The 25,925-nt window shown below is 44.2% G+C and overlaps 1 protein-coding gene across 1 annotated transcript in view; it reads right to left on the bottom strand.

The window, feature by feature from the left end:
• Positions 1-597: 597 nt before the first annotated feature.
• SHC4 (SHC adaptor protein 4) overlaps positions 598-25,925 on the bottom strand; it is a 113,771-nt gene continuing 88,443 nt past the window's right edge. Inside the window, exons 7-12 of the mRNA XM_008143121.3 lie at positions 21,748-21,871; positions 20,138-20,309; positions 18,059-18,119; positions 10,653-10,832; positions 2,053-2,306; positions 598-753 (exon numbers count right to left, since the gene is read on the bottom strand). Coding sequence (XP_008141343.2) covers positions 598-753; positions 2,053-2,306; positions 10,653-10,832; positions 18,059-18,119; positions 20,138-20,309; positions 21,748-21,871 — 947 coding nt within the window. The remainder of the gene's footprint in view (positions 754-2,052; positions 2,307-10,652; positions 10,833-18,058; positions 18,120-20,137; positions 20,310-21,747; positions 21,872-25,925) is intronic.

Here is a 25,925-nt window from a genome sequence, read left to right as displayed (position 1 = left end):
AATGCAACAGACCAGTGCTTTCAGTGGCTTTTGATTTGATTCCACTGCCACAGACACAGTCCAGATTCAATGTCAAATTTATTTTAACATTGCAGTGAAAGTGCTAGTAAACAGAAAAATGAAGTCAATATCCATCAAGCAAATTGCTCCTTATTTTTGTAACAAGGAAATATATTTTTTTTTTTTGGCAAATGGTTCTGTAGTTATCGAATATGAAGACACTTAGAACTAATCTCCCCAATATGAAAATGTCCCCTAATGATCAAGTTGAAAGGCACATACCACTGCCCCAGCAGTTCATTCAAGTTGTCTTTAGCATGTGAGAGATTTTAATTGTGCTTTTAGCTTGTTATCAATGCAATATGGCCTTAAAAAGTGACATCCGTGCATATGTATAACTTTTCAAATGGACCAATCCTTTTCTCCTCTTCTGACTTCCACTTTCTGAAGATCAGTTTTCGTTAGTCCATGATGGTCTCGAAAGATGCACTTCACAGTTTGTGTTCTATATATCTAGAAACCAAGTTTGAACCATCCTTGTGTCCTAACACAAAATGGAGTTTCTTGAATTACCAGTGTGATGGTATTTCCATATTATCATTTGTTTAAATGCAAAAGTCCTGGAATATTATCTCTTCTCACTGGTTGTTTAAGGCTTACTTCACTTCCAGAAGAGATGATTGGCAAACTATTATCCATGTGGTATCTGATAAGGTGGCCGACATTATCAAATACATGATCCTTGGTCCTCACCTTGAAAAGGAGGAACAGAAGTATGTTAAATGATAATAGTCCCCCTGACAGATGTAAACACCTGGGGGGAGAGGGGGACGACGGGGACACAACACATAACCCTGAAGGAGACATTTTGCTTAATGAAAAAAAGAAAAGATACTTTTTAACTCTGTATCCCTTAGTAAAAATACCTTTTTAAAACAACTGTCCCTCCCAGTTTGGAAAATGGTAAGCACTTGCCATCTAATTCTCCCTTCAGGTGTATCAATGTTTGTGTCATATATTGTGTTCTGTAGTTATAGGATAATTGTTATTTTATATTGATAATTGTTATATCTCTCTAGTGAATTGATATATTGATAATTGTTATATCTTTCTAGTGAATTGATCCTTTTATCATTATACTAGAGGCCCGGTGCACAAATTCGTGCATGGGTGGGGTCCCTCAGCCTGGCCAGCCATCGGGGCCGTCTTGCCCAGTCCTGATCAGACCAGTCCTGATCAGGCTGATCGGGGCCTGCTAGCGGGGGGGAGGGACTGTGAAAGGTTGGCCGTGGGAGCGCACTGACCACCAGGGACAGCTCCTGCATTGGGCTACCGGCCAGTCGTCTGGTCATAATGGTCGCTTAGGCTTTTATATATACAGACAATATGATTCTTTGTCTCTTTTGACAGTTTTTCATTTTAGTCCAGGATCATTTCTGTCTACAGGCAGCCTCTGCTCCAGCCATACATCCTTTATTGGCTTAACACCATTCTGCTGCTCTGCTCCTGTGTTTCCGTTCCTACACTCCCAATGCCCTCCCCTTTAACGATTTTGCCTTCTTTCAAGGTTCATCTTATAGGCCAGACCCTACAGGAAGCCTTTCCCATGTGCCTCATCCAGAGCACTCCTCCATCCTGAGGAACACCTAATGCTTTAGCTGAACCATCCTTATGCCATTCATCCTTATAATTATTTAAGCATCTATTTTATGAAATCATAAGCACCCTGACAGCAAGAACTAAGTATGTGATACTGAGCAATAGTCAACTGAATAATCAACCGTGAACCATGGAGGTATTCATTTAATTCACTGAATTGAATTGAGAGGCGCAGAAAGAGGTTATCCTCTATTTCATCCTATAAGGTGCCTTCTACTCAAATCCCTCCACTAACCTCTATTTAGGACTTGCTGCCCCAGTTGGAGGGTTCAAGTAAAAGTAAACCCTTAGCCTTGAATACTCTTCAACACTATCAATAGGTTTGGGATTTGTCATTCAGAGTAACCCTAATCACAACATCCTGTAAGGACTACAGAGAGAAGGCAATCATACCTTGCCTTCGGGATCCACCAGAAGAAGATGCTTTGCCTGGCCTCCCTGGAGTCCACTCAGCACATACTGGCCAGGAGAGGTGGCACTCTCTCGAACCAGAAAGTCCCCATCCTTTACTAAGAGGTTCTCTGCCGCCTTCCTGCTCAGCTTGCCATGGTAGCAGTCTTCACTCCTCAGCTGCTGCTGAATGTGTGGCAAAGACTGGGAGCTGGCCGGCTGGGCCGTGGCACCTGGCTGAACAGTTTCGGGTGCTTCTGAAGTCAAAATACAAAAGGAGACATCACCAAGTTAACTCCTCATCCATCCGCTCATTCAATCATTCATTCATTCATTCATTCATTCATTCAGCAAATATAACTTGAGCCCCTACTACATGCCAGGCGCTATTTGAACAATGCTGTTCCTGAAACAAATGAGGGTTTTGTTTGGGGAACTTCCAACAGGCTCTAATTGAATGGTAGATCCAAACATTGCCTTTGGCTTCTGTTGCCAAGAGAGGCTCGCCCAGGTGCAGGAGTTTTTCCTTCTGATGAGAAATGGAACTGACCCATGAGCACTGCTTTTAGAACCACTGCAAGAGGCTTGTTATGTCCCAGGGTCTGTCTGTCAAAGAGAAAGAGGCTTACGCTGTATCTGGATTATAGACAACTTCTAAGATTTTCCCAAACTCTTTGAAAATGCCTACGGTAACTTTGACAATGCCATTTATTTATTTATTTTTTTTTAGCATTTAGCTTTAAGAAAACACACAACAAATTATCAATGTGCTTCAGAGATGCTTCTAACCAAATACTTCAAAGCTGTGCTGAACCTCGGAGTATTCCTATTAAATGACTACTCTGTTTGTGTCATTCACTGGCCTGGACAAAACAGAGTCAGTCGGGTAAAAGGAGGCAAAACATCAGGGAGGCATGGCCTGAGACAGCGCCCCAAGTCTCTGCAGAGTAAGTCCTATGTAGAGTCGAGAGCACTAGGATGACAAGGCACATCCAGGCAGCACTTGATAATACCATTGATACTCTTAGTGATAATACTTACTGTGTAGTTCCATTTACTGAGTATGACAGGCACTACTCAATGCTTTATATACTAGTATACTATTTGGTCTCACTCTCAAAATTAGATAGGCAAGGCAATGGCTCTTTACAAAAGTTAGATGACTTTGGCAAAGTCACACTGCTAATATGGTGTAGGTCTGAGATTTAAAACAAGGTCTGACTCCAAAGCCCAGGTTACTCATCACCACACTCTAAGGTGACTGACTTCCTTGCCCTGGATGGGAAAATCTTTCCATTTCACAAGATCTAGCCACTCCATTCCTGTAGTGCCCATAAAGATCCTTAGAAGATAACAAGGCTGTCAGGATGATACACAGCATCTCCAGAAGGAATAACATAAAATTCTCAGGTCTGAATCCAGGTAAAAGTCATACGATTACTTACAGCAAATTCACCAGGAAAATAACCATAGAAATCGGGCTTTGTCTTTGTAAATACAAAGGACGTTTTGCACAGAAACCAGCCTTCACCTTTATACATGCAAAGGGGGTGTTTACATGTCCTTATGCAAGGGTCTCACATGAAAAATCCTCTGGCTTCTGAGATTTACAACTTACACACGACAATCCTATGAAGTCCCTGATGTAGGAAGTCAGTGCCCTGTAGACACAATCCAGTTCTCCTGTTAATATGTTATAGTTTTGTCCCTGCTTAAGAACTTCTCTACATAACACAATTATAATGCAGCACTATTTTTAAAAAAATAACTTTAGTCTATATCTAGTGTCTATAAATATTCGCCTCTATGGTTGCTAGGGAAGTCTGAAGTAATGTGTCTAGATTTGATAATACCTGTAGTTGGTCTTAGTGCTGCCAGCTTTGAGGCATAACAGGGAACTTCTGATGAGTAGTAGCTGTGTGTGTGTTTATGTTTGTGAGCGAGAAAGTGTTTGTGCAAGCGTGGGGGAGGAGCATGCACGTGTGGGCACACACATCTTGGTGCATGGTGGCCTTTGGTTTCTTCTGAGAGTATGGTGGAGAGCTTTTGGACAAGGACACAACAAAAGAAAAAGAGACATTATATCATCGGGAAAAGAGGCAACCGATCATGGGCCAGCCAGAAGGGTCTGGACAATAGTTTCCCAACTCAATTTCCCACAAGATACACTGTGCTAGGAGATTTCAGTCATCCAAACATTTGTTGAAAATCTAATTCTACGGAAAGAGACTATCTCACAGACTTTTGTAAATTTTAGTTTTGATTTTAAAAGTTATCCATGCTAATTCTTTTAAATCTTGGAAAAACAAAGATGAATCACCTCTGGCTCTATCACCAAATACAACCACTCTTAACATGGTGGTGCATTATCTATTATCTTGATCCTTTTCCTTACATAAAGTTAACTTTGAGAAAGAGAATCATAATTTCAATATAGTTTTTATATGTAATTCCCACACAATATTTAATAAATTATTGATATATTTTTCCCAGAAGTAGTGAAGGTTAAAGAAGCAACAAGGAAAGCCACACTAGATTTAACTGAGACCAAAAAAGAAAAAAGTGATAGGAATCCTGGAAGAAAGTCATCATGTCATCGTGGAGTTCCCATTAGTAACTGAAGACATATTGTTCACAATCAAAACTTCAGGAAAGCACAAGATAGATGTGAATATTCACACTCATATGCAGCTGATGGGCAAACCTCTGAAAAGGGGAATAGAGCTTAAGAAAGAAAAGTCTAACATGCAAAGTCTAGAATTAGCAATTGCAAGTAATGTCAATGAAAGGAGGGATGAGACAGTTAAAGAAACGAAACTACTGTAAACTGAGAAAAATAGGGACTTATTTGCATTTTGAGGGGAAAATATGTTCACTCTATAAGATGTCTAAAAGTTGCTAGTAAAATATGTTAACATAAAATGTTAAGCATAAATGAAGGGCTGAAATACTACCCAGAGAAAATTTATTTGTAATATAAAGAAAAATGCACATGTCTATTAAGATATATTACAAAGCCACAGTAATTAGTATATAGTAATTAATATGCTGGTATAGAACAGACAAATAAGCTAATAGAAAAAGTATTCACATATATAAAAGGCTCAGAAATAGACTCACATATATAGAGGAATCTAGTATAATAGAGATTGGCATTAAAGAAAGAGATTATTTAGTCAACAGTGCTTTGAAAATTAAATAGTTTACATAGATAACATTGTTAGACCCCCTACCTCATATAAAATATAAATTTCAAGTTGAATAAATATTTTATTATATAAATAAAGCAATAAAGCTGATAGAAGAAAATGTAATAGAAGCTGGATAGAGAAGAGAAAAATTTAACCCAAAGCAAATAGAAGGAAGATATACTGAAGATAAAAATGGAAATCAATGAAATAGGAAATAAAAAACAATAGAGAAAATGAAACAAAATTTAGGTACTTGGAAAAGATCAGTTAAATTTAGTAAATCTGGATAAACACTGATCAAGAAAAGAAGAGAGAAAACAGAAAATACCAATAACAAGAAAGAGAGAAGGCATCCTCAGGCAATAAGAGGATAATAAAGGAATATTATGGGAAATTTCATGTAGAACTGACTAAGTGAATAAAGCAAAATCCTACTAAATTTTTCAGTAAATTACATTGTCAAAGAAACCACAGTCTCTTCTGGTCTGGCTGTTTGGCCTCTTAAGCAGCCCCCAATCTCTTGAGCCCATGCCAACAGGAAATAGGCTGTGAAAGTTGTGAAGCCCCCAAGAAAGGCCCATTCTCCAGCATCTCCTTTCAATGTACACACGGAGGACAATGGCAGGAACGTCCCGGAAGACACAGGTCCAGCCCCCAGATAACAACAGACAAGGAGTCCCCTCCTAAAGCAGAACCAGAGTCCAGGCAGATCATCATCTCCTACCTCCAGCTCAGGGAGCCTGCACCATCACGCCCGGCAGGATGCGGCAGTCCCTAGAGCCAATGGCCGCTATGCATTTTGCGTGCTTCCCTTTTGTAAGTGTGAGTTTGTATTGCGGTTATCTTACTCCAATTCCACCAGCAATTTTGGTTGTGGAGGGAGGGCAGACAACTTGGCAATTATAAGAATCCCCATCCAATCTTGATGGAGGCGACTCATACCACCCAGATGTCATGGACTTTTAAGCTGCATGCTGTAACCGGATGGGGTATTTTCAAAGTCTTCCTTTGGCAGAGGGCAAATGGGTTCTATGTGAACAGAGCTCATGGATATTGGGGTGGCAGAAAGGTAGCAGGGACAGCTGTTCACCAATATCTCTCCTCCCTTTCATTGTATGCTGGTTTTAGCTGGGCACATGGCCACCCAGCTAGAGTAATATTTTTAGCGCCTTTGAAGCTAGGTATGGCCACATGACCAAGTCCCACAAATAGCAGGTGGGAAGAAATGATGCCTGCTCTTCTGAGTCATGCCCTTTAAAGGAATGTATGTGTATGTACTCCTCTTGCCTTTCTCTCTGCCCACTGGCTGCATACAGATGTGATGGAGACAGGCCAAGCAGCCACCTTAGACCAGAGATTGAAGCCAGGTGTTAAGAATGACAAACTTCCTATCAGACCTGAGCCACCAATTTTGGAGGCTAAAGGTAAAATGAATAAACTTCAGTCCTTTTTACACTATGGTATTTCTTTGTTATGGCAGCTTTAGACTGAAACTAATATAAATTGGTACAAAAATTAAACAGTATGAGAACTAATGATTCCTCTGCCATGTGTGATAAGAGTAAGGATTGTGCCAGAGCTTTCCTATGCTGGCTGTATGCTAGGATGAACTGAGGAGCCCTGATGTTATGCTTGAGAGCTATTAGGTCATTGTCTCCCTTTACTGAGCTAATCAGTGAGATTTGTATGAATAAGGGAGGCTGAGGATGCCTAAAGAAGCTAGAAAGAAATAAGAGGAAACATAAGGGGAGAAAGGTTAAAAGGTGTATTTAAGATACTTTGCAGAAAATTATGTCCAAAGTTATCCCTACTCCATCTCTACTAAATTTTCTTACATTTTTGGAGTTGGATTTAAATTTTTGGAGGGAGTAATGATAAGCTGAAATGAACCTTGAGGGGGTAGCAAGAAGTCCAGGAGGGCTAATCCTAACGGGAATAAAGAGTAAGAGAGTACTAGAGGCCTAAATTATTAAAACTGTTGCCTCCAAGGCAGAGAGCGGGTAAAAGGATGAATAAAGAAGGCTGGAGTCAGCAAGAACACATTTGACATTACTATTTTGGATATAGAAGGACTTATTTACTTTCCACCAATGGCAGGAATGATGTTATGGATTAATTTTGCCTTTTCACATTATAAAATTGTTTATGATAAAAGGCATAGTTTCTTTGCTTGAGTTGTGAACATTTTTAACATTAAAGACTTGGTTATAAAGGAGCTGCAGTTGAGAATCAAGGAATAGGCCAGATCACCTGATTCAGGCCATCCTATCTAATAAAAGAGTAATATTCAAATTAACTATCACTCTGCTACACCCACAAGCCACGCCCAACAGCCAACCAGGAGCAAATATGCAAATAAACCCAACCAAGATGGCTACGGCCACAGAGAGCAGGAGGGAGGCTTGGGTTTCCCCGGCAATGGAGGAAGCCAAGCTTTCCGCACACCTTGGCCGGCCCAGGCCTCCGCTTAAGGCTATAAAGTTTCAATTATAGAAGATACATAAGTCCCAACAGAAATGCCTTCGGCCAGGGAGCAAGCAGAAGGCTTGGCTCCGCTCCAGGCTACAAAGTTTCAATTGTAGAAGATAAATAAACCCCAGATACCTGGGCCTCCACTTGGGTTGCCGGGGGGGCGTGGCCAGCCTGCAAACCACCACAGGCCCCTCGCCCAGGCTGCCCCACGCCCCAAGGGAACCCCACCCTGATCCAGAACACCCTTCAGGGCAAACCAGCCAGCCCCCACCCAGGCACCAGGCCTCTATCCTATCTAATAAAGAGTAATATGCAGATTGACCATCACTCCAACACACAAGATGGCTGCCTCCATGTGGTCAAAGATCCTGCCCCCATGTGGACACAAGATGGCCACCACAAGATGGCCAGCAGGGGAGGGCAGTTGGGAGGGACCAGACCTGCAAGGGAGGGCAGTTGGGGGCGATCAAGCCTGCAGGGGAGGGCAGTTGGGAGGGACCCAGGCCTGAAGGGGAGAGCTGTTGGGGAGGACCAGGCCTGCAGGGGAGGGGAGTTAGGGGTGACCGGGCCTGCAGGGGAGGGCAGTTAGGGGCAAACAGGCTGGCAGGGGAGCAGTTAGGCATCAATCAGGCTGGCAGGGGAGTGGTTAGGGGGTGATCAGGCTGGCAGGTAGAAGCAGTTAGGGGAAATCAGGAAGGCAGGCAGGCAAGCAGTTGGGAGCCAGCAGTCCTGGATTGTGAGAGGGATGTCCGATTGCCCGTGGGATTGGGCCTAAATAGGCAGTCAGAAATCCCTCGAGGTGTCCCAGATAGGAGAGGGTGCAGGCTGGGCTGAGGGACACCGCCCCCGTGCACGAATTTCGTGTACCAGGCCTCTAGTATTTCTAATAATAGGTTGTTGCTCTGAATAGCCCATGACATGGAAGCTACCAATGTACTAGTATAGTCTTATAAAGTGACTTTTAAAATCTGAGGTCCACAAATGTGTTTTCAAAAAGCTGTGCCTCTAACAAATATTACCTTATCCAAACAGGGTACTCTCCAGTGTAGCTAAGTTCACTGCAGAATCTGTATTCACTGCACATCCCATTACCCAGGGCACAAGATGCCCCCTGCGATGGAGGTGGAGATACATGACCCAGATCCCCCTTTGGGGAAGGACCAAGAGCCCCAGGTATCAGCAGCCAGCCTCCAGCCAACCATCCCCACAGGGTCTGCCTCAGCTGCAGGGAGCTGTCCTGCCCTCGGGCAAGCCCTCACGTGGCCCATGTCCAAAGACAGAGATAAGTGGGGCCAATGTGGGCCACTCTCACAGGCCCATAAGCTCTCTGCAGGGTTGGCTGAGGCCCTGCCCACCCCTCCTGGCCCCAGCCTGCTTCCTGCCCCTCCCTTCCTGATAACTGATCCCAATAAAGACCCTGCAGGACAAGCCCCATCTCAGTGTCTGCTTCAAGAGAACCAACCCAGCAGGGATGTTTGGGAGCCCAGAGTGATCTTGGAAAGCTTGTAAGAAGACGGCCCATTCGCCACCTGTCTGGCCACAAGGACCTCTGTTTCTTAGTCTAGAGAGTTCAGGTGATCTGGTTAAGCCAAGGCTCAGCAAAGTCTCCATTTACGTTTCATCTGGCCACCTGGCCACGCCAGCTGTGCAGTTAGTTCCCTTGGCACTTTGGGAAAGGCCTCCTGGGCCAGTGAAAGGACCTGCTCAGCGGCGTGTTCTCCATCCTTGGAATGAACCAGATTTGATACCAAGCCAATCTCTGAACCCACCACGCTTCAACATTTTATGAAAAGCATGTTTTGTTTATTTTTCAGTTGATTGTATGCTTTTGGATTGTTTTTGCTTTTATTTATTTACTAGAGGCCCAGTGCACGAAACTCATGCAAGGGGCTCGGCTGTCCGGCCATTGGTCTAATTAGCATATTATGCTTTTATTATTATAGCTATTCCTGTTTCTGCATTTATCCCTGGAAGCAATTGGCAAGAAAGTGATGTATTTTAAGATTAAGTAAAGTCTTACTGTTTTTACTCACAGTATACGATTTTTAAAAGGAGCCATCTTATTTTAGTGCTGAATAGATGACTTACCAAGGGGTTGCGAAAAGAGTAAAATTAACATCATCAATAAACAGAACTAAAATCATGGCCATTGTTTCTCATGCAAACAAATAAATTCAAAATTATCTCCTGGCTTTGACCATCCTTCCTTCAGCAAGAGCACATAGCAAAATTGAAAGTATGTGAAAAGATTGTTTAAATCTCACTTTCTCAAGAGAGCCTTCTCTGACCTTCTCAGACGAGGCTCAGCCTCTCTGCTTTCCTCAGTTTGTACTTTCCCTTTGAAGCCCGTATAACGACATCCCCACATTTTGAAATCCATTATCGCCACAAAATCCTGTTAATAACTACATTATTATCAGTGATTGTGGTGAGGGGTTGAGGTCAGAAAGAATCCTTTTAGCTTCCTGAAAATGAGGCCAAGGAAATAGCCTTCTTTCATGTGAGACAGTGTAGTGAGCTCAATAGTAACCCCAAAAAGTTAGGTTCAAGTCCTAACCCCCCACACCTGTGAATGTGACCTCATTTGGGAAAAGGGTCTTTGCAGATGTCATTAATGTTCTCAAGATGAGATCTTCCTGGGTTTAGATTGCCTAAATTCAGAGGCTGCTGTCTTAGAAGAGAGAGAAGAGGGAGATCTGAGACGCAGGGCGAAGCCAGGTGAAGGCTGAAATGAAGACAAGCCAAGGAGCTAGGAGAGGCCTGGGACAGATTCTTCTCCAGAGCGTTCAGAAGGCACCAACCCAGCTAACATGTTTATTTAGGATTTCTGGCCCCCAGAACTGTGAAACAATGAATTTCTGTTGTGTTAAGATAGCCAGTTTGCAGTAGTTTGTTACAGCACCTACAGGAGACTAATACAGACAGAAAGCAGCTACTTACTTTCACGGTGCCACAGGCTCCCCAGCGGCTGGGCGGAGCTTTGATTTCGGGCAGAGCCCAGTGCGCTGTGAAGAGCCTGCGTGTTAATGTAGCAGGGGTCGTCGAAGAGATCCACTCGACAGGTGTGCTTCATTAACGAGGTGTCTCTTTGGGACGGCACTGCTCTCTCATGGGCATTACCTGTAGTGATTAGTTGTGATCAGGGTATCATGTTCTACTTTGCAAACAATAAATGAAACCATATTTGAGTCTAGAATTGATAGGAAGCCAAAAGCCACCTTCATCCCCTACAAGGATTAAATATCAACCTGTAAGTTTGACCTGTAGAAATAAGGTAAGCTCTGGTCTTTGAGGAAAAGCTCCCTCTCATTGGTCTCCCTGCCCCATGGCTTCAAACAGACAGAAAAGGAGCAGGAAGATCCCAAAGAACAGCCAGGCAGGAAAAGGGCTGACTGTCCAGCAAACAGACAAACCGGCAGACAACATTGCTCAGAGCTGCAGTCCAGAACCAAGAAAACACACGTGCCACATGGAACCTGAATACCAATTATTCAAACTCCTTTTCAAAAGACTCATTCCTTGATTTAAAATTATTTAGAGTGGGAAGCCTCTCTCCTCTCTATGCTCAGTTTTGTTCTGCCCAGCTCAGCCTTGCTGCAAGGACTGGTGTTTCTGCTGTTTTTTATCAGAAAGGACTCACCGCTCAGATCATCTCCTCCACCTCCCTGACTCCATCCTCTCCTCTCCATTCTATTCTGCACATTGTGGCCAAAATGACCTTTTAAGAACTGAAAATCTCATCATATTTCTCAGAGGTTCAAAACCCTTTCATTCCTTCCATTGTATCTATAATAATAAAAGGGTAATATGCTAATTAGACCGGACGTCATTCTGGATGTCCTTCCTGACCAAGCCAGGGCTGGAGGGAAGCCAGTCCCGGTCCTAGGTGCCTGCGGGCGGCCCGAGGGAAGCCAGCCCGGGTCCCGGTACTGGAGGGAAGCCAGTGCCAGCAGCCAGGGGGAAGGAAGGCCTACTCTTGCACGAAGAGTCTTCAGATAAAACTCAAATCTTCAACAAGCCTGTGGCCCTACTCCTGGCCACCCAGCTTCCCTTGTAACCCCTCTTGTCCCGCCTGGGCTCACGTTGGCCTTCTTGCAGTATGATCCCCACTGCAAGGCCATCTTCTCTGATTGACATGCTCTTTTCTCCCCTTCCCCATCATCCTAATGCCTTCAGGTGTCAGTTCAAACCTCACTTTCTCAGAATAGGCTCAGTCTCTGCTTTCCTAGCAGTCTGTACTTGGCCTTTGAAGTCCGTATCACAAGAGTAATACATTTTGTTGCTTACGTTATTATTTTTTAACTAGAGGCCCAGTGCATGATTAAATCATGCACGTGTAGGGTCCCCTAGGCCTAACCTGCCATCCAGGCCATACCCACTGCCCCGCAAAGCCTAGCACGCTCCGCAGACACTGCTAGCAGCCTGCTCCCCACTTTTGATGGCAGGGGGTCTGCTAGTGCTGGAGTGGACACACAGCTCCCCGCTTTCGATCGCGGGGGAGCTGGGTGCCTTTCCGCTGGTGCACCAGGCCTTTCAGAAGCTTCCAGCGCGGCGGAGGCTTCTGAAAGGCCTGGTGCCAGAGCGGACAGGCACCCAGCTCCCCGGCTTTTGATGGTCCATGGCGGGACGTGGGCTGGCTGCCCCAGAGGTCCCTTCTGTGCCGCAGCACAGCCATGGCTCAGCGTCCCGCTGGCCCAATCGGCCACCCCGAGTCCCGCCCCTCTGTGCCTCCTGGCCAATCATGGGCATAGTGAAGGTACGGTCAATTTGCATATTTGTCTATTATTAGGTAGGATGTGTGTACTGTCTCTAGACTGCATGTTTCATGAGGACAGGGATCCTGTCTGTCTTGTTCACGGCTGCTACTCCTGCTCCTAGCACATGCCTGGCACATAAAATGCCATCAACAACAGTTACTGGATGAATGGATATTAACACCACAGCTCATTACCTGATGGCCAGTTGTTCAAGCACTTTGTACCATCCAGATGGTTCTGTCTTGAGAATGCCAGGATGGAATTTTTTTTGCTTTGCTATTGAAACCAGTACATTTATAGTTTTGGCCACAGGTGCTACGAGATCACCAAGATGCACATGAAGTGGTGGCAGTGGCATTCCATCGTCCCACCATAAAACAACATCAGTCCTTCTATTGTTTCAGTCATTAAGCCCCTCCCATGTGGCCCAAAAGGGACCAACTTCATATTGGACTTCACATCACGGTGAATATTGCTACAATTATTGTAATGCAAAGCATGGGAACCCAAGAGTGCACTGGCTCGGGGAAGCCCAACCAGAAGACAACAGCTCTTAATACCTGCTCCTCCTTTACACCTTGTCTATCGGGGTCACATATCACCTTGTGCCATGTCATATTCTATACATGGGCTACCCTGAGGGAGGAGTGGGATTTCTAGAGGGAGGGGTTGGCAAGGCACCTCATTTGTTTGCAGCACATGACAATTTGCATCTGCGTGGTTAAGTGGATTTATGAAGTGTGTTATCTCGTTTAAACTAAACTTATTTTCACAAATAGTTAAGTGGCTAAAAGATCACTGCAAAGAAATCAAGAATTGAAGGCTATTCTTAGTACAAGCTCCTCCTTAGCTGCATTAGAGCTTATAAGAGTAATATAATTAGATGCAAAGTTTGATCTACCAAAAGTTAGAATTATTGAGATTTGAAATGTGGATTTATGTCAATTTTATTGATCAGTAAATGATTTAAATGTATATTGGGCCTTGATATTATCTAATGATAGTATTCAGCCAATGTAATTAGCAAGACATTTTTAGAAAATGTTTATCATTAACTCTAACTTTGAAATTTGCTATTTTTGTGTGTTTTATTATACATGCATAATATATTAGTATGCATGTCAATAACTTATACATGATTAAATTACCATTTATTTAGGAGTTCCTGCTCATAAAACTTTACTGAAAGTGGAATATGATCAAAAGTGTTTGCAAGCAGTGTGCTTCTGAATGAACAGGGACCTGACTTCAGATCCCTGTGTTATCTCTTACTATTTGTGTGGTGTGAGGCATGCCACTTAACCTCTCCAAGTATCATATTTGTAAAATGGGGGTGCTTGCTTAAAATATGGTTGTGAGGATTAAATGAAATGTGGCCGAGACCCTCACTGAGCATAGAGCCTGCCTCCTAGTAGGCATTCAATAAGAGGTTCCTATCAATGCTCAGTGTGTATTTATTCATTGATACTGGGTCTCTGCACACAGTGCTTACTTAGTTCCTGCTGTAATAGCCACCCTATCCCTTTCTTTGTTTTTTAAAATATATTTTTATTTATTTCAGAGAGGAAGGTAGAGGGAGAGAGAGATAGAAACCTCAATGATGAGAGAGAATCATTGACTGGATGCCTCCTGCACACCCCCTACTAGGGATGGAGCCCACAACCCAGGCATGTGTCTTGACCGGGAATTGAACTGTGACTTCCTGATTCATAAGTCGATGCTTCACCACTGAGCCACGCTGGCTGGGCCCCATCCCTTTCTTGACCTAATTTCCATTTATCTTGTAAGATTCTGCTCTGAATCCACCTCCTTTAGGAAGGCTTCCGGTAAGTTCCTCCCTTCCTCAGGCTGGATAAGGAAGGTGCCACTCTCTGATACACTGAAGGCGTCTGCTTACTTGTCTGTCTTCCCCTTGAGACTACAAATTCCTTGAGTCCTTGAGGAGAGACTAGAATCCACTTATCTGTGTACCTTCTGCATCTTCAATGTCTGGTCGAAAGCAGATGCTCAAAAGAAAAATGTCTGTCAGCTGGATGAGCAGATGACTGAGTGTCGACCCAGGCTGACCCCACCATGATCTAAAGATCCAGAGCTGGCCTTCAGCACAGAGTGCTGCTCGTCTGCCCCTCACGGAGCGCTGGCATGTGCTGACCACACCAAGTCTGCCATCCCACAGGCTGGCACAAAAGCGCCCATGTCCACACCCAGTCTTTCCTGAAAACTACCATTCCTTTTTTTTTTTTTATTTCAAATGTGCCATTATATTTAAGTCAGAAATGTTGTCTTAAATTAAAAAAAAAAGATATTTCATCCTTTACCCAAATTTAAAATCTTTCTAGGAGAAGCGTGTGGTTGATGAGAGCTTACCCACACCTGCCAGCCGCTATGCAGGCCAAAAGTCCTTTGTGCCAAGTACGACTGAGAACCACCCAACCAGCCCAAGAGGAGGTTTCTGGCAGAATATACTAGTAAGTACACACATGGTGTGTACACTGTAAGCACCAATGCTTGTAAGTAGGGTTTGTGGGAATTTCACATCTTTTTTATTAAAAATATCAACATTCCCATTTTAAATTGAAGGTTGGGGAAACATTATCCTATTTTGCTAACTATTTCTTTCCATAAGGGAATTTATTATTAAGGATAGAGATATTTTATACATCTGGAAATAAACACAATTAACTCCTTCAACAACCAGAAGCCTGTTGCAGTATTTATAATACACTGGGATTCAAGTTTTAAGTCAACATTTGAATAAATCAATGTCTTGGGAGGAAAAAGCCAAACCTTATTGAAAATATTTGTATAGGTGTCTCCCAAATGCTTATGTATGAATCTCTGGGAAAAACCATAAAAATGTCTATTTGCTATTCTGGTAACTGCTATTAATTTGCTCACTGGTCAAGAATTTCGGATCACTTTTTAAACATATGCCCAGCGCAGGCCCCAAGGTAGGAACACCTGATTCCCGTGTGCCTGTGGATGAAAGAATACCGAGTTAGGGACGTCCTTCCTGCCACAATGGGAAGAACCACACCTGTCGTGGCCCCTGGAGCAGGGCTGACTCTTTCTAGCCCCAGGGTCTCAGTGGCTGAGGTCTGGGGAGGGAGCTGCCTAGTGTTCTGGTTCCCACTGGAAGTAAGGAACCTGCTTTTTAAAAGAAACAATGTTGTAGCTCCGTGCTTGACCCACAGGACAGTAAAGAGGCATTGAGTGAATTGTTTAAGAAATCCTATATAATAAAAGCCTGATATGCTAAGTGTCCGGTCATCTGGTCGGCGGTTCAACCAATCAAAGCGTAATATGCTAATGATATGCTAAGGCTGCTCAACCAGTTGCTATGACATGCACTGGCCACCAGGGGGAAGACAGTTGACTGGTAGACCAGTCACTATGATGTGCACTGACCACTAGGGAGCAGACGCTCCGACCAATAGGTTAGCTTGCTGCTGGTCCGGCTGATTGGGATTGAGCGAGACGGGCTGGACATGCCTTGGAGCCCTCAGACAGTTGACTGGTAGACCAGTCACTATGATGTGCACTGACCACTAGGGAGCAGACGCTCCGACCAATAGGTTAGCTTGCTGCGGGTCCGGCTGATTGGGATTGAGCGAGATGGGCTGGACATGCCTTGGAGCCCTCCTGCGGTCCCTCCCCGGCTGGCCAACCTCCCGTGTTCCTCACCAGCCCCTATCGTGCACCGGTGGGGTCCCTCGGCCTGGCCTGTGCCCTCTCGCAATCTGGGACCCCTCGGGGGATGTCAGAGAGCCAGATTTGGCCCGACGGCAAAACGACCATTCGCTATGATGTGCACTGACCACCAGGGGGCAGACGCTCAACATAGGAGTTGCCCCCTGGTGGTCAGTGTGCTCCCACAGGGGGAGCACCACTCAGCCAGAAGCCGGGCTCATGGCTGGCAAGAGCCTCTCCCACCTCCGTGGCAGCACTAAGGATGTACGACTGATGGCTTAGGTGGCCTAAGCCATCAGTCGGACAACCCCCAAGAGTTCCTGGATTGTGAGAGGGCGCAGGCCAGGCTGAGCCGCCCCCCCCCCCCCAAGTACACAAATTTCATGCACCGGGCCTCTAGTGAAGACTATACAATGAGATCAAGGCAGAGCATGGAGACAGTTCCAGGGAGCTTCAGCACATGTGGAAAATGGGGTCCTTAGGTGAGGGGTTTCCAGAGAAAGGGAAAGGAGGGAGGGAGGGAGCAATGATAGCTCACAGGGACCATAGTTTTATTTATTTTTAAATCTCCACCTGAGGATATTTTTCCCCATTGATTTTTAGAGAGAGTGGAAGGAATGGGGAGAGACAGAGAGAGAGAAATATCTATGTGAGAGAGACACATTGATCGGTTGCCTCCCGCACACACCGCAACCAGAGCCAGGGATGAAGCCTGCAACCGAGACACATGTCCTTGACCGGAATTGAACCTGAACCCTTCAGTCCACGGGCCAATGCTCTATCCACTGAGCCAAACTCGTTAGGGCAGGGAGCATAGTGTTAAAAAGACATTTACCATTCATCTAATTTGTTTTAGTCGGATCATTAAGAATTCACTTAAAAATTTAAATAACTTTAAAGAATAGCATGAAATTTTAATTTATATCAAAAGATATAAATTGAAGAATTTTATAGAATTGAAGAATTTTAATTACTGCATTACTCACTACTCCTAGTATTTTTGCAGGTTGGGGGAAGGTGGTAATCATAGCTATACCCAAAACCATAAATCCTCATGCTTTCCCCACTGCATAAAAATAATAAAATTAATAGATTACATTGGCATAATTCCATCAGAAATACCAAAGTATCCTTGGGAGTGACTACCTTCTACAGGGCAAGTTCCTGCTAATTTCCTTAGCGTCCCTACGTGTGGTCATCCAGCTCTGCCTTCCCCTGTATTATTTTCACTGTCCTGTTATCTCCCCCTGTAAAGCTGCAAAACTTTCCTTCCCAAATGAACACATTAATGAATAAATACTTTCAACCATTTATAAGCATGAAACGACTGTCTGTCAGTATACCTTGTTTTTATGAAAATAGTTTCCAATCTGAGAGTGGATGCCCTGCACCTGTGCTGCGGAAAAGCTACGCCCTATGTCAATAACCACAAGCAGTCATCAGACATTTAACGCCCTGGCAGGTCTGGGGTGGGTGGGACCCAGATCGGGACTCAGGTTTCAGATTTCTCTTTGTTCCCTTTGCCAAGCAGAAATAAAGGTTTTCTCTAAATCCTGGTGGATTCGACAAGCACTCATTTTCACATTAGCCTCCTGCCTGATCTTTGAAGTGGGAGTCAGAGAAAGCACCTTTCCAGGGCGAGCCTTTGTGTCAGAGCAGTGAGAGGCTCTGTGAGACAGGAGGACAGTGCGATAGAGGGAGAAACACGAGCCTCCCTCCCGAGGGACCCGCATGCGGCCCCCCGGGTCTCTCAGAACACAGAGGCCTGTAGCCGAGGCAGAATGTGTTCCGTATATGCACCTGCTTTTCCCATCAAGTGTTACAGCAAGGTCCACACATGACCACGTGACATGAAAGGAGTAGGGAGAGTGGCCGGTGGGGAAGGGCGACTGTACCTACCGAGTGCCCTGCTTTGCTCCAAACAGTTCTCATAGACGCTGCTGCACTCGGAGTTCCCAGGCTGCAGGGACAACACATCGTGAGACATTTACAATCGTAGCATCCGTTCCTGAACTTCCCCAAAATACACAAAGCAGGGAATAACACTCCCGGCAGACAACTTCACTTTCTGATACAGGAAGTGCCTGGCAGGTGAAAAAGGGAAACTGGGGTTTGGGGTGAGGAGTGTAGACTCCTTTCAGTGGTGCGTTGTTGGGAGCCGCAGAGACGGTCATCACGGCTGCCACCACCAGGCACACCCTGAGGGACACTCCCTCTGCTGGGAGGTCACATTCCAGGACTCGGTCCAAGGCTCAGCGAGAAGGTGTGATTTCCAGGACACTTGTCTAAACACCGGCCACTTGGCAAGCCTCTATCGAACCGTGAATGGCAGACTGCAGCCCTACTCTGCTGGGGCTGGTGCCAGGCTCGCTTTCATCCTTAAACATCTCGTGCTCGCTTCAGTAATGGGACGGGACCCAGGGATGCCTTCAAGAAGGGGTGTCTGTGCTTCAGGAAGGTAATCCAGAGGTTTCGTGCGGGAGCGTTTTGGGGGCATGAAATTAGAGATAAAGAAGGGGCGTTCAGAATCATCTGGGCAAGTGAGGACTAGAACTAAGAAAGATGTGCTAGGAGTGGAAAATGCTGGGTATATTCAAAAGACATAGAATCCTAGGTCTCTAAGATGAGTTGATATAGGGCTCAATGTGTGAGGAAAACAAAAACCTGTAGATTATTGAAAGAGTGGCAATGCCATTCTTTAACATGAGTAAATCAGTAGAGGACTCTGGATTGGAGTCCAGGAGAAAACGCTCAGTTCAGTCTTGATATAAACAAGCAACTTTATGCCTGTGGCATCACAGCCGAGAGAGGTAATAGCTGGAAGGAGAAGTTGGAGGACTACAAACACAGGTGTCAGGCCCCAGGGGAAATCGGGCCAGGGCAGTGCACTGGAGAGTGCCTTTCTGGTGGTGAGGCAGGGGCTTGGCTTCCCAGGGGAAGGGGATGCAAGAATACAAGACAGAAAAGAAAAGATGCAACTCACTTTGAAATGCATCAAAAATAAGATGGATGAATAGAGGATGGATGGCTACATAGGGTGACAGAGCAAATATAGAAAAATGTTAACTGTTGAATCTTGATGGTGAGTCTATGAGTGTTCACCTTATAAGTCTTTCAACTTTTCTGTATATTTGAAAATATTTATAATAAAAATTGGAAAGCGTGACAAAAGAAAGAAAACAGCAACTAGAGATGTGGGGTCAGCATCACACAATGGAAATGTTTTAGAAGCTAACAGACGAGGTCTAAGAAAACACAAGGCAGCCAACAGGTATCAAATGCTGGAGACAAATTCAGAATACTGGAGAAGGGAGTACGTTTAGCAATTAAACCATTGGTGGCTAAAAAAAAAAATAAAAAAAAATTGGTGACTACTGTAAAAGTACTTTCTCTCAAGTTGTCAAGTGGAGTTCAGATCTTAAAAGTGTAGGTAAAGATAGTTGTGTGTTTTTTTCCACAAGTTTGTGGGTAAAAGAAAGAGGAGGAGGTAGGACATTATTAGTTGTGTTGGAGGAGTCCAAGTTTCTGTGCAGACAGAAGGGAAGGAACCGGTAGACAGAGAGAGAATGCAGATGGTGACAGAGGCTGGTGACAGAACAAGGGCACAGAGTTGGTAGGATGGGTGGGTGGGATCAGGAGCCCCGGGGAAAGACTAGCTGTGGAGACGGTAACTAAGGAAGAGAGGCAAGGAGAATGTAGGAAGACTTGGAGACGGGGAAAGGGGACGTTGAGGATAGTGTGTTGGACTGCCCTGGGGTTCCCAGTGAAGTGAGATGTGAGGTCAGCTGCGGAGGCTGAGGTTGGGAATTGGAGTAAAAATGATCTACTCCAGGCCCTGTCAATGATTCACTCTCTGGCTCAGCACTGAGGAAGATGATACTTTCTCTAAATTAGCATTTGGAAACCCACAAATTAAACTCTCTAGTGATAAGGACAGAATCACTTTGCTAGTTCCAATCATAATAAAACGTTACTTACCAAATAGCACAACTTTTCACATCGTATGGGGCAGTAAGCCATCTGTTCTGTGGCTTGAACTCTGACCCGCACGTCTGAAACACCACCCATGGGTGGCTGCTTTCCTGGTATTTCATTGTAATACTCATGATCATCTCTCTCCTCAGCATGGCCATCAATATGCACCTCCTCACTGTAAGGCAAAAAAGAATCCCCAAGAGGCTGGGCGGGAATTCAAATGCTGTAGGGGATGCAGAGGGGTCAGAACCACGCAAATTATCCTCAAAAACACTGCATTCATGTTGTATGTTTATAGATGTGCTTAAGCCATGTCAAACATCTGGATGGAAGCAACCAGATGGCTGAGTTGTTTAGATTTCCGTGGATAATTAAAGTGGGATAAGCCAACCAAAGTGACAAGGGTGATACTTTTGTGTCTCCCTCCCATGCCCAGGAATTAAAACTATATATATGTAATATGTGAACTCCCTGAATGTAAGACATTTTTTGTCAATGGTATATAAAAATACAAAGTTTTCCCGGATACCTTTAGCATGCTTTGTACCATTTCACAAATGCTATGCTCAAAGAAAATGTAGATATTGGGCAGAGGGCCTGCCCCAGTTTAGTAAACCAAGAGGAAAATAATTAAAAAGCTCTGGCCAGCTACCTTGTCTGCATAGGTCTGCAGGAGTATGTGGGATTCATAAATAAATATCAGAACCATACGTGGCAATAGGGTAGATTGATGTAAACATGCATTGTTTTTTAAATTGAAACAGGGCAAGAAAACAAATGTACTTTTCTTCCAAATTGGAATTAGTACAAGTTTCTTAGGAAAAAAAATAAATCAAGTCCTTTTGGGTTGAGCCGATTCCACTGACAACACACACAGTTTTGTTGGGCTCATTACATGTCAACACAGTGACAGCACTAAGTCCGTAAGAGCTACCCTGGGAGAAATTCAACATCTGCACCTTCTGGTAACCACCTCTCCCTTTGCTGCCCTCAACCACCTCATAAAAGGTGAGCTCCAAACCCAGTGTTTGTTGATACCCAAAATGACAAATTAGGGGGAAAGATGTCCACATGCTTAGGACAGCCCCAGGGTTTTGTTTCTCAGGTGTGAATTCTGCAAGCCAGGGGCCTCACCACATTCCACCGGGCTGAACACGTTCAGCTTTCATTGCAGCCTTTCTGTGCCTGAGACAGGACAACCAGACCCTTGGGTCATGGTATATGTCACCCCAGCCACCATTTAGCTGGAGCTGACCTATTTGCACTGCAAACCAGCAACCCAACAGGAATTCCTGCAATAGACATTTGACTCTTACTATTTTGCTCTTCTTTCTCAATGTATTTTGTTTTTACTGATATTTGGGGTTGAAATAAATCTGAGAAATCTGTTGATGTTTATTATTTTATGATGCTACTTAATTAACTCATAGTGCAGTGTAACATCAGAGAAACATGGCTGATCCCTTCTTACTTTTAGTTTCTTCTTTCATTTTGTTACAAACCAAGGAGGAATATCTGGACAAATATGAATGGAAGAAAAATGGAAAATGCCATATTCATTTTAAAATTAAACAAAATATAGTAAGTAAATAATTACAGAACTGTTGGCTGACCTTTCACAGGAAGTACTCAAAGAAGGATTTTTCAAATATTGTTTAAACCGGAGCTCAAAAGCCTGCCCTATGGTAGTTATGACATCTTGGGCCATTCCGTTGCGGCATTCCAATATGTGGCAGGCTGCAAAAGGATATACAAAAAAAATTATAACCAATTTTCGATAAGAGAAGATTATATAAAGTCAAAATACTTCCAGAATATGACCTGGTAATTGAATAAACGGGAGGAGGTACAAGCTCTCTTCAGCTCTGAAGTGGTATAACAAGACCTCCTATTTCATACACATCCAAGAGCAGAAACACTCATAGTCTACATCTAAATATCTCAAAACACAAATTTCAGTCTCGAGGCGGGTATTTTGGGGATAATCTTCGTAAAAGTAGGACAATTTTGACGAATACTCAAGGTCGGTGTTAGCTCTGGAATTCAATACAGGAAATGCTTAGGACAGCAGTCCGCAGGGAAGATGAGGTTTTCAGCCTTGTCCTGGCATGGGATGCTACAGAAGACTGACAAAAGGTAACTTTCCAAACCTCCCCACTCCTCTCCCCGAAAAGAGATATGAACAACTAGTGAAGATAAGGCTTTAGAATACCCCCTCCTCCAGCCAACCCTGTGCCCTGTTGCTGTCAGTGATGGTCCGGAATCCCCATCATTGAACCCTACGAGAAAAACTACCTCCAATAAGCATCAGAATCCAGATTTTGTGAAGATGGCCTTATCAGAAGATATTACAAGTTTTAGTAGACACTTTCTCTGAGAAGCTGTTACTGGGAAGGGCTGGTTTTCACAAGCAAATTAGAGAAGCCAGTCGTGAAGGGGGCAGCTGCCAGAATGCCACCAACAAAGGAGCTGGTGTTCAGGGGCTGGGAATCACGCTCCCCTCCATCAGGAATGCCATCCTGGCCTCGGTGAGAGGTCGGTGCCATGCTTAGGGCCTTGCAATAGGAAGGTTTCGTTGAATTGGAGGTTTCATAAGAATGGCTTAGAAAGAGTCCTGAGGATGACTTCAAGATAGAGGCAATGTCTCGTGAGACATTTTTTAAGACATATATTGGTTAGTAGAGCCTGAACAATTGAGGAAAAGCTTGATAACGGTTAAATAGGTACCCGAATGTTGTAAAAACTCAGCTGTTCTCTGAGAACAGGAAAGGATTGAGTGCATGGGGAATCGGGTTAGATACTGGGGAAGCATCGTAGGTCCTGGGAACCCTAAAACCAACACTGGGAGAATGAGAGAATGACTAAAGGGGACACGGGAGGAGAGGAAAGATGCCTGACTTTATGGAAGGGCTTAACTGTGTTGACGTGGAAGCCGGATTTTATGCTTTGCATTGTCTTGGACAGAATGTTGAATTTACTTAAAGTAAGAGGCAACTCATTCACCTGTGATGGAACTTGCGGAGCCTATAACAGTAGGTAATGGTAGAACCTACACTGGTGTTTCTTAGCCAAGCATTGATAATCATGTCAAGAAATGTCAGATGCTGCCCTAGCCATTTTGGCTCAGTGGGTAGAGCATCGGCCTGCGGACTCAAGGGTCCCGGGTTCGATTCCGGTCAAGGGCACATGCCCAGGTTGCGGGCTTGATTCCCAGTGGGAGGCATGCAGGAGGCAGCCGATCAACGATTCTCTCTCATCATTGATGTTTTATCTCTCTTTCCCTCTCCCTCCCTCTCTGAAATCAATAAAAATATATTTGAAAAAAAGAAATGTCAGATAATTGTCATTTTAGATTAGTTTGATGTATGTTTAAAGGATTTATGTCTTTGAATACTTTTGGAAGGGATGGGGGCAGGGTGCTATTACAAAATCAAACAATGCTCAGATGTCAAAACCCCAAGAGTTATTGATCATTTCTTATAAAGTTGTCCCTTTCAAGAAGCAACTTGGATCCTGAAGTAGACTAGGAGCTAATTACGGTTTTGAAAACACAATTGAGAATATCTATAATTTTATATCCTTTCTACCAAAGGAAAGCGTTTGCTTTATCTTTAGACTGACATTTCATGGCCCCTTCTTTTTCTCTACAGTATCTTCACATAGCGACCAATGCATAAGTGTTTCAAAAACATGTTTTGATGGAATAAATTCTGATTTTCCCGAATCACATAAATAATTCTACTGTGAGGAATTGTCTTCAATTTTATTAAAATAAGACCTACAATGAGCCCCAATGGTGGGGCAGGAGCACTGAATGGTGCAAGTGACTGCATGGTCTTTGGGGAATGCTCTCCTCCTTCCTGGTCAGGCCTCAGCCTCAAACCTACAAAGTGCCCTTGGAGATGTAGCCTCTAGCTGAGCCCAAAAAAATGTGTGTTAAATTTTGATTAAAAAAAAAAAAAAAAAAAAGGCAATTCACTGGAATTTTTTTGTTTTTCACCCCATAAATTCTTGGTCCAATTAAACATGAAGAAAAGATCAGAAATCATATGGAAATGGAGACAAAAATGTTTGTAATTTTATTTTTTCTTAGAATCAAGGAGATATCTAGAGATAAACATGGGGAAGATAATGAGAGAGGCAGAAAATTCAAATATGAATGAATGAATGAATGAATGAATGAATGAAAGGGAGGAAGGAAGGAAGGAAGAGAGGAAGGGAGGAAGGGAGGGAGGAAAGGAGGGTAACTAAAGCGTGCCTCCCATGAGAGGAATGAGAGAACAAGGATGGTTAAAAGAACTCTATGAAAAGGTTCAGATCCAAGTTCAGGTTCCAGTTACACTACGATCTGCGTGACCCCGAATAAGCTGCTCTACGGCAAGGGCCTCACCTGCCAAGGCAGGGCCCTGGGTGATCTCTGAAGTCCCTGCCGCTTTACAGGAATTGCACCCTTCCTGGGGGGCAGTCCCTTACACCCTCTGAGGAGCAGGGCAAGGCACGCGGGGCACCCAGGAATGAATGCATCAACCAATCCCACCGCCGTCCTCCACCACCTCTCACATTCCGCTCATACATTTCATTTCTCTCAGCTTTTCTCGTTCTGGTACGTTGAGGGTTTGGTTCTGTTCCCAGGCTGAGGCTACCAACCTAAGTGTCTGCTTCACTTTGGATAACCTTGCTACGGCCATATTACTGTTTTGAGAAGATTAAACAGAAAGAAAGAAAGAAAACCAGTGGTGCCTGTCTCCGTGGAAGAAACAGCATTGGACCAGCAGGCTGGCCTGGGCGGAAGTCCGGTGCGGCCTCCGCGCTTCGTGGAACACACACGTCTTGGTGGCTGACAGGACGTGCTGCTCTGTGGATGTGGCCTTGGCTCTTTTTGAAGCTGGTCATGGGCCAGCGTAGGGATGGGCTTTAAATCACATACAGATATGCCCACTTCCCAGGGTGAGACAGGCCTCCAAAAGCTCAGATAAGCGGCCAGTTTGGCCAAGAATTGCCCAGTCTTCAGCTAATGGAAGGAAGAAAGACGAGTCTGTAAAAAGTCCCAATCCCCAGAAAAGAATTTTCCAGTGATCTGATAACTTTGCCTGGAGGCCTGAGCTTTGATCTCCTTGGCTGGAATCAGATGCAAAAACCTGGGTTCTTTTCACCCCACTGGCAGCCAGATAGACGCTGGGGTATCAGATACTATATTAAGCAAAATTTAAAAGAATCTTAGGTTCATTTCCTTTTGTCTTTTACTTTGGGTTTCCTAATGAGATAGTCATGAACAAAAGGCGGACACTATTCTTCGAGGATAGCAGGTTATTCTTTACTGATTTATATTTGTTTTTAGTACACTAGGTTTTGGGGGTTGTTTCGGGGGGCTTTTGTTGTTGTTACTAGAAAACAAGAAATTGAAAAGTGCAGCTTCTCAGATTAACCACCAGATGGTGCTGTGGGGTCGAAGCATGGGGTCCACCATCTCTACGGAAGAAACCAGCCTGCAGAAGCAAGCCAGTCAGTCCATACTCAACTAATGTGAGCAGGGCCGTAGTGCATGTATTTTTGTAACTATAAACCTAAGTAAATGGGTTAAGTTGGTTTTACCACCTTTCTTTTTCTTCTTTCTTTTTTTAACTTTCTTCAGAGACTCAGAACCATGGCCTTACTATGTGTACAGGTAGTCCAGGTAAACCTGGGCCTCTTAAGCAGACTAGGTCCAGAGAAAATTTTACCTCTCCTGGAGAAGAGGGGAAGAGACTTCCTCATTTGTGGCAATTGCAGGGGCAGGCTGTATTAGTCACTA

This window comes from Eptesicus fuscus, chromosome 5, assembly GCF_027574615.1.
Source record: "Eptesicus fuscus isolate TK198812 chromosome 5, DD_ASM_mEF_20220401, whole genome shotgun sequence".
NCBI lineage: Eukaryota > Metazoa > Chordata > Mammalia > Chiroptera > Vespertilionidae > Eptesicus > Eptesicus fuscus.
This window is presented reverse-complemented; position numbering and strand designations above follow the sequence as displayed.